We start from the raw sequence: 11208 nt of genomic DNA, 5'->3' as shown, positions 1-11208 counted from the left end.
GTACACAAGTGGTCCAAAAATTCTAAACATTTTTATGAGCAAACTAGAGCTCACTAGCAACCCATTTTAATTGGTTTGATCCAAAAATTCTAAGCCAATATTTAATTAAAATTCTCCAAAAAAGCCTATTTTATAACTTCTAGGAATTTTTATTGCCTCAAATAAATTCTCGAAATAAGGATGTAATAATTTATAAAAATATTTCTAACCCTAAGTTATTCAGTGAAAAAGTGAGTTCCTTTGTAATGCTCTATTTATATGCATTTTTATCATTTTATATGATATTATCTTTTTAATTCAATTTGAATTCAAACATGCACAAATTCATCCAAACGCTACACAATCAAGTGGTAAGTTCACTAAAAAATTATCATACAAAATTGCACTAAATAACATAGGGTAAGTTTACTAAGATATCATCGGTGCAATATGATATAAACTGATAGATAGTTAAGATATATACCTAATATACATATATTTAGAAAGTATAATCATGAACGATAACTAATATGGATTAATAAATGACAAGTTTACAATGTATGATAGGGGTAACTTATACCTATAATTTACATAAATAACAGAAAAATGACAAAGCTAAACAAAATGAAAATAAAACAACTGAAAGGATCCGAATTCAATATCTAACTTATAGTTGGACTAAAACAATTGATACGGATATATAGCACATGATAGGATGTAAGTATAATTCTAAGAATAATAGGTAAGCTCCTTACTATTATGACTGTCTACAAAAGCTATTCAGATCATAGCCAAAATTTAATCAACAACTTAAAGCTTGTGGGAGCCTTTATTATACCAAACTTAAATTATTACAACAACTTAAATTATTACGGTCCTTGCCCGTTTACTGGGCTAGACGTGGCCTGGCCGTATTTTTTTATTTTTTAATTTTCTGTTCGACGAGGCCGGATGAGATTTTTATCTCATCTAATGAACTGATGGTAGTCTATTCTTATAATTTATTGGAACGATCGTGTAATTTTGTAAATATTAAAAAAATATATAAAAAATAAAAATTCCACGTACGTGGGTCTAGCATTTCGCCGCGCCGGTCCAGTGGAGACGGCGGCAGGAGGCACCGCGCCCGCGTTGGCGCCCAGGCGGGAGGACATGCAATGCGATTGGGAGCGGTCCAGGCAGCGCGAGCGACGCAGGAAACGGAGCGGTGAAAATTGAGGCAGGGGCTGCGGCGGGCCTAAGCCTGCCGCGCGGTGCGAACTCGGCGTGCCTGATCCTGACGCTGACGCGGGTTGCTGAGTTAGATGATGCCATCGTCCATCTCGCGGTTGCCGGGTTGCGCCCAGGCCGTGTGACGCGGGCGGGGAATCGGATCGAGCGGAGCCGGCCGGATCGAGCTCGACTCGGCCTGTTGGTTCGGCGGAAGTTGTGAGTGGTAGGCACAAGTGTGTGGTTACCGGCACGTCTCCAGAGAAACAAGTGTGGTTAATTACTGACTCGCAAGTGAGTGTGACGTGCTTTCGAAAATCTGGAGCCCAAGTTCGAAGGAAACAGTGGCAGATAGATGCCAGGTTCTTTTATTTTGTGATGCATGGCAGGTTGAGCACACCAGATCATCGAATTTTGCATTATTACGAGCGCAACTAGTATAAACGGCCAACTAGACATGGCCCATCTGCGCAGCTCAAATGGAGATGCTGTACGGGATGCCCATTTCCATCACCGTTTTGGGATCGTCGTGGGACGGCTTGAGCAGCACATACGGCACCACGCCGGCGCCGTACCGGTTCTTCCGCGTCGGGTCCTTGTTCCTCTCGTCGATCCTCCCCGCGATCTCAGCCATCCTCCCTTGGAACTGCTCGAAGGCCGACTTGATATTCTCATCCGCGAGCCACGCCCGCTCGGCGTGCGTGCCCATGTACTCCTCGCCCGACGAGTGCGACGACAGGACGTCCAGCACCGGCAGCACGAGGGTGCTCTGGTACTGGGACGGGAACGTGTCCAGCAGCACCTTCTCCGGATCCTCCACGAAAGCGCTCATGTCCTCGAGGCCCATATCCGGCGGCATGTTCCTCCGGGCGATGGTCGGGCGGTTCGGGAAGTACCCGGCGAAGGGGTACTGGCCGAAGTTCACCGCTGCGTGGTGGCCCGAGGTGACCCACATGATGGTGGTGAGGACCTGGACCAGGCTCTCGTGGCTGTCTAGCTTTGGCCACCACTTCTCGTGCTTCTTGTCGGCATGGCCTTTCTCAATCACCTCTCCCCACCAGTGCTGGAGCTCCGTATCGTCCTTGATATCTTCCGTGTACCGGGAGTAATGCTTCACGTAGTCTGACGCCCACTCCTTGATGGAATCCCACACTAGCAGACCGTCGTTGGCGTACGGGTAGTCCTTTATGCTCAGCTCCAGATTGCCATCCTTTCCTTGTGCCGCCATGCCCCTTAATTTCGAGCAGAGAATTAAGGGAATCATTAGGTGATTGTCAAGTGTCAATTGCTACTATTTACCAACAAGAATGGTCTCCATCTGAGTTCAATTGCCATTACCTTCGGATCAGATCGGCCGGCAGGGCCTCCATGTCGAACTGCCAGAACTTGTCGTAAACCGCTGAGCTGAGCTCCATGCAGTACTTCCCCGGCGCGAAGCTGCTCTCGATGAATCCATCCGCGCAGATGAGTAACTCGCGCGCCAGGGCGTTGATCGCCATCGTGAACCGGAAGTGCGGGTGCAGCAGCCGGTATATGGGGTGCATCTGGCTCAGCTGACGGTTCGCCGCGATGATGTACGGCTCAACGCAGCAGTGCGTCCTCAACCTGACAGAAATAACCGCATGCATGAGCTGTATATTATATAAACTTATTCGATATATGTGCGCACTGCCATGCAATGCAACTTAATTACCAGTGGCTAACAAGCTGGTGGTAGCCGGTGTCATGAGCTAGGACATGGACCTTGGCGAGCTGCCACAGCCAGGATCCGGTGACGCAGTCCGACCCCGGCGTGAACACCTGGCGCCACTGCGGCTTGGTCGGGGACTTGGGCCTCGTCAGCTCGATAGCGATTGGCCGGAGCGTTTCGTCCTCGGTCAGGAAGAAGAGCGTTCGCGAGCCGTACAGGGTCGTGTCGTTCAGCTTGCGCACCGTGTTCACGTAAGGCAGGAGCATGTCGTGGTAGTCCAGCATGAACAGCTTCTTGTTCTTAACGGCCTGTACAATTTTCAATCAACAAGGGACAGTTGGTACATGCCATACTGTATTATTACTCCTCAGCTGTTAATATGTACAGATATCTAGCGACAGTATATATCTAATGATAAAGATGCTTGTTCATTTATCTTTTATTTTATTTTAAAGAAAAAGCATGCTTCTTCGTTTTAATTTTCTCACCTCCTCTGCTGTCATGACCCTGTTTATCTGCTCTTCTATCAGCTCTTTGGTGATAAGAGAATCCCCGCGGCCGTAGGTTCCCTCGTCGAGCTTGCTGACAATAGGGAACTTCTGCATATTTTCATGCATGGTAACACGGTGATGACGGTGTTGAACAATGAATGATGTACGACATACAGTAATGTTTCTTGGGAGAAAGAATGACCAAAAAAAATAAACCAGTTGAATAATGAATGAATTAATCCAATTTGAATCTAGTGTACTGAGCCAAGAACGTGCCGTGACTAGCTCGATGCTCAGTGGGTTCATCCCTGCAAGAGTTTGTCGCGCGAACTCCTCGTCTCTGAACCATGCAAACTTGTCCTCTGCAATTTCAACATGTATGCACTCGTAAATCTCTTATAACTAATCAGGTGTACAGAGGGTATATATCTATGGGGAGTCTGGGCATGGCGATCTCTACGTACTGTCGTGAACTTCCGGCGTTTCGAACTTGAAGATTTTGCGTAGATCCTTCACGAATTCCTCAGTTTCGCCCTTGAGGACGTTGGTTAGCTCCTTCTCAAGCTGGGAGATTAAGCTGCCCAGCAAGCTCCCCTCGACCTCCTTCGGCTGGTTCTTAGAGCCTTCCTCGAACAGCGCGTCGACAGGCCCGGCCCTGGGGGGGGGGGGGGGGGGGGCGAGCGGGGCAGCCGCCCTGGGCCCCCACAATCCAGGGGCCCATTTATGAGCCCAGCCGCCGCAGGCCAAAAGCTGACGCACCCGTGACCCGTCTGGCCGTCCATCTCCCTGCGCGGCTGCGCCCTGCGGTCTGCGGTCTGCGGAGTCGGCGAGGACGCGAGGACACGAACGCGAGCCGCCGTCCGCCGAAGTGCCGAACGGCCGAACTGCCGAAGCGCCGAGCGCGAGAGCCGAGAGGGAGACGGTCAGACGGAGTCACGTAGACGGGCAGACGGCCGACTGGCGTCTGGCGCCTGGCGGAGTGGCGGAGACGCCGAGACGCCCAGAGGCCAGACCCGACACCCGAGTACGGGAACGGGCCGAACGGCCGACGCCGATTGGCCGAACGGGCGGACGGGTCGTCGGGTCGACGCGACGACGTCTCGACGAGACGGCGTGTTCCGGTGTTCGTGTCTTCGTGATTCGTGAAATCGTGAGTCCTGACTTCGTGTGACCGTGTCGGCCGTCGGCGAGACCGAGACTCCGCGTGGACCGCGTCACGGCGAGACCGAGAATCCTGAGACCTGAGTCCGTCCGAGCCTCCGAGATTTTGTTGCTCTGTGCCTCTGTCTCCGGGGAAGATTGCCGTTTGCCGATTGGGCGAATTGCTCAGGTACGAGGAAAAATAAAATTTTAGTTAATTAACTACTAAATTTTACATCTTCTGCATTATTTGATTCTAAACATATGTATCATTTATGTCTAGATATATTAGAGTGTACTCCGTCGCCGGTCGCTGGCTCATTGCCGTCTGCGGTGGATTGGAAAAATTTATTCGTGAACCGTCTGCGGACTGCGGTGAGTGTGAGTCTGACAGTCGTTTTGTCCGTGAATCCACGATCAATTACTAAAGTATACATAACTCCTGACATTGGTGATCTTTTTAGTACTTTAACCCCTAATGTATTTTTTTAATTTGCAGCATATTCTTGAATCATGTCTTCTAGAAAGCATGCATCTGGTAGCGAAAAAAGGAAAAAAAGGAAACGAGTTGATGAGTTAGTGGAATCACAAAAGGGAGCCATTGACAAATTTTTTAAGAGTAATACGAGCAGTTCAAAGAACCCGAACGAGTTGGCGATAGTTGTTGTGGAGGAACAATCTAATGGGAATTCAGAAGACCAATGCCCTACAGAAGAAAATATTGGTACCAAGGAGGATGATAATAATGTGAGTGATCATGAGCATATATTTAATTCATTCGCTAGTGTTGATGAACAACCGTTTTTTCCTATGGATATCTATGATCCAAGAAATTGGGGTAATCTTGATAACAAAGCAAGGGACGTATTAGTTGAGAAGGGACCTATAAGAGAAGAAAATCTTAAATTCCCTTTAGATGGTAACTCAAGACATTTTTCGTATGCTCATTATTCTAGAAAAATGAGCAATGGAGAGGTACATGACAGAAAATGGTTGGTTTATTCTAAGCATGTTGACAAAGTGTTTTGCTTTTGTTGTAAGATTTTCAAATCTAACAATAGCAAGAGTTCATTAGGAGATAATGGATTTAGAGATTGGAGGCATCTCAGTGAAAGGCTCAAAGAACATGAAACTAGTGTTGAGCATATTACTAGCATGAACTCTTGGAATGAATTAAGTACTAGATTGAGCAAAAATGAAACAATTGACAAAGATTTCCAACAAGAAATCACAAAGGAGAAAGAACGGTTGAAGCAAGTTTTGTTTCGAATAGTTGCCATTGTGAAATATCTTGGTAAACGAAATTTGGCTTTTAGAGGATCCAGTGAGCAGCTTTACAATGATAACAATGGTAATTTCTTAGCTTGTGTTGAGATGATTGCAGAATTTGATTTGGTAATGCAAGACCACCTTAGGCGTATTGAAAATAATGAAATTCATTATCATTATCTCAGTCACAAAATTCAGAATGAGTTGATTTCTCTTTTGGCTTCCAATGTTACAAATACTATCTTAAAGATTGTCAAAGAGGCCAAATATTTCTCCATTATCCTTGACTGTACTCCTGATGTGAGTCATGAAGAACAAATGACTTTGATAGTTCGATGTGTTAATATGTCTAAGAGAAAAACAAAAATTAAGGAGTACTTTCTGGGGTTCTTGAAGGTGGATGACACATCTGGTTTGGGGCTTTTTAATATACTGCTTGAGTCTATGAAGTCATTTGGTCTTAATATTGGTGATATAAGGGGTCAAGGTTACGACAACGGTTCAAATATGAAAGGAAAACACCAGGGGGTACAAAAAAGATTGCTTGATATCAATCCAAGAGCTTTGTATATGCCATGTGCTTGCCACAGTCTTAATCTCACTCTTTGTGACATGGCAAAATCATGTGTTAAAGCTATTACATTTTTCGGTATTGTGCAACGAATATATGTATTATTTTCTGGTTCTACCAAAAGATGGAAAGTTTTGCTTGACCATGTTCCAAGTTTAACTGTGAAATCATTGAGCAATACCCGTTGGGAGAGTCGAATCAACAGTGTTAAAGCAATTAGATATCAAGCTTCTCATGTAAGGTCAGCTTTGTTTGAGTTACATCAAGCTTGTGATACCGAACCCAAGGACAAGAGTGATGCAAAAAATTTATTCGATGTTCTTGGTAGCTTTGAGTTTATACTTGGTATGGTTATTTGGTATGACATTTTATTTGCTGTAAATACTGTGAGCAAGAAGTTGCAATCATCATCCATATGCATCGACTCTGCCTTGCACCAAATTGAAGGTATGATTCAATACTTTGAGCAGTATAGAAATGAAGGGTATGCATCTAGTTTGAACATTGCCAAAGACCTTGCATCAGAAATGGGTGTTGAACCATCGTTTCCAGTAAAACGTCGGGCTCTTAGGAAGAAACAATTTGATGAAATTGATTGCAATGAAGAAATACTGCAAGCTGAGAAGGCCTTCGAAGTTAATTACTTTTTGGTCATGGTTGATATGGCAATAACTTCATTGAAAAATAGATTTGAAGGACTCCAAGTGTTTCAAGGTATATTCGGGTTTTTACTGAGTTCAAACGTCTTGAAGTCACTGAATAATATTGAACTAACAGATTGCTGCACTAAATTTGCAAAAACTTTCTATCTACATGGTTCATCTGATGTGGAGTTAAATGATCTAATATCTGAATTAAGGGTTATGCAATTGACTTTGCCGGATAGAACAATGTCTGCTATGGAGGTTTTTGAATTTGTTAGAGAAGTGGACTGCTATCCTAATGTTTGTATTGCTTATCGAATCTTATTTACTATACCTGTGACTGTGGCATCGGCTGAAAGAAGCTTTTCAAAGTTGAAGTTATTGAAGAACTATTTGAGGTCAGTAATGTCTCAAGAAAGGCTAACTGGTTTGGCGACCTTATGTATTGAGAAGAATTTGCTAGATGAAATTGATATTAATACCATCATTAGTGACTTCGCTTCTGTAAATGTTAGAAGAAATTGTTTTAGATGATCTCCACATGTAAAATTACATTCATATGTTATTTTACTTTGTAAGTTTAGATACATTTATTGTCTCTAACATGTATAATCATATTCTTATATTTGTTTTAGATCTATGATAACCTGTCTTGTATTTTCAAGTTGGATGATGGAGTCGTGATTGCTAATCTTGGTGCTAAAAAATAAGGAGACTTGACTCAGAAGTATATTTTTATTTTACCTTCTCATATAATCATATACTCATATGTCTCGTCTGTATCTTATTTTATCTGTTTATGTTATTATGTATTGGGGTATGCTATTTTTTTATATGATGCATGTAACTGTTATTTTTTTGATATATATAATATAACATTATTGTTTTGAGCTACTGTACTGTATAAATATTTCAAAATTTATATTTAATGGGGCCTCATTTTTAATCTCGTCCCGGGCCACCGAAATGTCAGGACCGGCCCTGCGCGTCGATCGCCGCCAACGAGGGGAAGCTCAGGTTCTTGTGCTCCGACGTCCTCGTCTTGGTGCAATACGCGTGCAGCGCCGACAACGTATACTTGGCTTGGAACGCCCCCTCCTTGCGCTCCGTGAACGCCTCGTCCCGGGGCACGTAAATCCGCTCATTGGCCCGCACCTCCGACAACGGGTCTTCATGCATGCATGCGCACGAAAAAAACCCATGTACATAAACAATACAGTACTGCTCCCTCAATGTCAAAATATACGACATATTAGGATTTTAAAAAGTCAGATTTCATAAATTTTGGCTAACCATTAATCAAACTATATACAGTTCGGGGCATGTGTCCTAATTAATTCGCGTACGCACCTTTCTTGCTGCGAGCGCGGCCCGTGCGGCAGCGTCGCGGGTAGGGGTGTTCCTTGCCGCCGAGCACCGGCCGCTTGGTGGCGAGGTCGTGGTCGGGGTCGCCGAGGTCGTTGTACACGTCGTAGTCGTAGATGCGCTCGAATTCCTCGCGCACGTGGTAGCCGGTCCCGCGGATGGCCTCCAGCTCGTCCCTGCGCAGCTGCTCCACGCCCTTGGGCGTCTGCGACGGGAGGTAGGACTGCAGCCCGGCCGGCCGCCGCGCGAAACGAACCGTGTCAAACGCTGCAGCTAAATTTAGCATTTTAGTTACTGCGTGTTCGCGAAGGACCGACCTTGAGAGGGAAGAAAGTGCGCATTCGGGGGTCCTGGACCGAGGAGTGGATCCAGGAGTTGCCGTGGAAGGTGACGGCGGATGACTCCTTGCCGTCGTGGAAGACCTTGATGTCCCCGAGTAACATCTCGCGGTCGTAGCCGTTCTGGACGCGCACGGCGCCGACGGGGCCGAACGAGGCCGGCACGGTGAAGGTGGCCTCGTACATGTCAAACTCGTCGTCGTGCTTGCACGAGTGCCTGGCGTGGCAGGATACTCGCTCCCTCTCCTGCCCCGTTTCTGCAGAGAAGAGATATTCGAGTCAGAGCCCACCGTAATAGTTATGCCGCGCTGCTTTTCTTTGAAAAATGGATTCGAGTGTGTTGCACTGATTTGCAGTTATATATACTTAATTATACTCCCTAGTTTTGACATCATAGAATCCGTTCCGTCAACCTTTCTAAAGTTTAACCATTAATATGTTAAAAAAATATCAAGATTAGAAAAATTAAAGTTATATAACTTTCTTTGAGAACGCTTTCATAAAAGTATAATCTTATTATTGTTTCTTGATGCAAAATTATGGAAGTAGCGGCCAAAACACGTTTGGGAGACTGCAAAAGATAAAAACATCAAATAAAAAAAAGAATCGGAGGGAGTAGGCTCCTCCATTTGGTTTTGATAGAAATATTTTCCGTTAAAACTGCGTCATTAGCATCGAACCTTAGCTCATGCAGTCCTCTATTTTTTTACTGAAAGTTCATGCATTCCTCGAATTATCTAGAGCTAAAACTGCAATTGCTCTCTCGTATAACGGTGTAGATTAATATAATCAGTTTTTTGTTTGCGATTATGTGATCATTGTATAAGGGATAAAGTTATGTTTTCAATTATAGGAATTAATGTTACTTCACGAGAATAAAATTGAACTATCAAATTTATCAAGGCAATTCGAAAACTTTTAGCAAAATATGCAAAAGATTTGGGTGACTGTGCTGATCCTTTCAGTAGACTTGTATAAGGAGCAACAAAAGGACAAACATTCTTACGGAATGAAATGATCCAATTTTAACAGTTCGGGCGGAGGCTAAAGCGAGACGGGGAAAAATAGTGGTTAACTAGATACATTAATCAAATGCTTTGAGTGAGCAAAATATTACCTTTTTATTTTGAAACGAGACTTTTCCCTTTGTAACAATAAGGCTTGTTAGCTAATCCAGTATGTAAAGATATTCTTTAGTCATATGTCGGTACATGCATCCCTACCTAGCTTTAAATTTTTCCCGTTAGCAATGACATGGTTGATGCACATACATACACACTACACTAATATACCCATGAGCGCATACAAATATTTTTACTGAAAATACTATTGTATGTGTAAAACGTGCACACTACGATTTGAATATTAATGGATAAAGTCACACCCTCACAACTCAACTGCGGGTTCGAAATTTACTGTATATACTAGGCTTTGTATGTGCCGGCTGTTTAGGTATTTTCCTTGCTAGTTGTTCCGTTTCTCGGCTCTTGCCGTGCCGGACAGTGAGCAGCACGTGCTGTTTTTCTGTAACTCTGCCGTTTCTCCTCTTAATGAAATAACACGTCCAGACGTGTTCTGAAAAAAAAAAGGGTTACGAAAGTGAACAAAGTAGTAGAAGGGAGCTTCTAACTTGGATTCAACTCCGAGCTGGCGAGCTCAAGAAGTAGCCATTCTTTATGCCACAGGTCCATCAGCGTATCGCGATCCGCATCTTTATTCGTGTGCACCGTCACCGTGGCCTTCATCGTGATCGTCTTCTCGTGCGGGGGCGGGTGCGGGTGCTGGTGCTGGTGATGGTGCTGCAGCGTCGTGCTGAAGCCGGTGTCGTCGACCGGCTGCGTGCGTACGGCTTGCCCATTGGCCTCGGTCAAGGTGTCGCTGCTGCAGCTTACTTTGGAGACGGTACGGCGAGTGCTGCTCCGTCCCCGGCAAGGCGCCGCCGTCCTTCGGCTTGACGATACTGTGCTGGTGAAGGAAGAAGGGCCATTGCTCGGGGAGAGCACTACTGACCCTAGAAGCTGCGTGGCCGTTAGCATTATGGCTTAACGTGTTTACTACTACTTGGCTATACAACTTAGGCAAGGAAGGGTAATGGATATAGATGTATGAAGAAACAGCGTTCACCGGGTGCCCAATTTATAGAGAAGACGGGTCAGGTCCTGTAGATGGAACGACTCTACGCGTGCTAGTGTATCTCCATATCCACGTACGCATGACGCATGCGGAAATTCTGGAATACTCGTCACTTCATATAAAACGGAAAGATATGTGTGCACATACACTACTAACGGCCTCTACGGAAATTCTCAAGTTACTCGAAGAAAATATTGTGTAACAATGTCCACATTAATTGTTTATCCGCGCGTTCTACGTAGATCAATCACACGGAAATGATTGTAGTCAAAACTTAAACAGATAGCATACCTCTTTATTATTATATAGTTAGCAGAGTGCCGGTGCATTGCACGAGATTATTACAAGTACGTCCTTTTACGCATTGAACAACTTAGAA

At 44.7% G+C, this 11208-nt stretch overlaps 1 protein-coding gene and 1 long non-coding RNA gene across 3 annotated transcripts; one reads left to right on the top strand and one right to left on the bottom strand.

Moving 5' to 3' along the window:
* Positions 1-1640: 1640 nt before the first annotated feature.
* Positions 1641-10787, bottom strand: LOC133927035 (lipoxygenase 2.1, chloroplastic-like). Its single transcript, XM_062373285.1, has 10 exons — positions 10327-10787; positions 8676-8953; positions 8344-8581; positions 7997-8162; positions 3834-4024; positions 3646-3731; positions 3367-3477; positions 2882-3186; positions 2527-2793; positions 1641-2420 (listed from the first exon to the last, which is right to left on the bottom strand). Exons 1-10 carry the CDS (start codon positions 10730-10732, stop codon positions 1664-1666), a joined length of 2805 nt encoding a protein of 934 aa, XP_062229269.1. The 5' UTR covers positions 10733-10787; the 3' UTR covers positions 1641-1663.
* On the top strand, positions 4042-7720 carry LOC133927036 (uncharacterized). Of its 2 annotated transcripts, XR_009911237.1 has the most exons (5): positions 4042-4699; positions 4793-4884; positions 5009-5256; positions 7356-7536; positions 7629-7720. It is a non-coding gene; the product is annotated as an uncharacterized LOC133927036 (long non-coding RNA). The 2 variants fall into 2 exon arrangements; XR_009911236.1 differs by lacking the exons at positions 7356-7536; positions 7629-7720 and having other exon boundaries at positions 5009-5514.
* Positions 10788-11208: the final 421 nt, after the last annotated feature.

This window comes from Phragmites australis, chromosome 8 (genome assembly GCF_958298935.1).
Source record: "Phragmites australis chromosome 8, lpPhrAust1.1, whole genome shotgun sequence".
NCBI lineage: Eukaryota > Viridiplantae > Streptophyta > Magnoliopsida > Poales > Poaceae > Phragmites > Phragmites australis.
Note: the sequence above shows the minus strand (reverse complement) of the source record. Positions and strands in the feature narration are given on the sequence as shown.

Coding starts and splice junctions, on each gene's coding strand:
- LOC133927035 (XM_062373285.1), bottom strand. CDS start 10,732: ATGCTAACGGCCACGCAGCTTCTAGGGTCAGTAGTGCTCTCCCCGAGC. Junction 8,163..8,343: donor CCGCGCTCGCAGCAAGAAAG/GTGCGTACGCGA, acceptor GCATGCATGAAG/ACCCGTTGTCGGAGGTGCGG. Junction 3,187..3,366: donor GGGTCATGACAGCAGAGGAG/GTGAGAAAATTA, acceptor AAAATTGTACAG/GCCGTTAAGAACAAGAAGCT.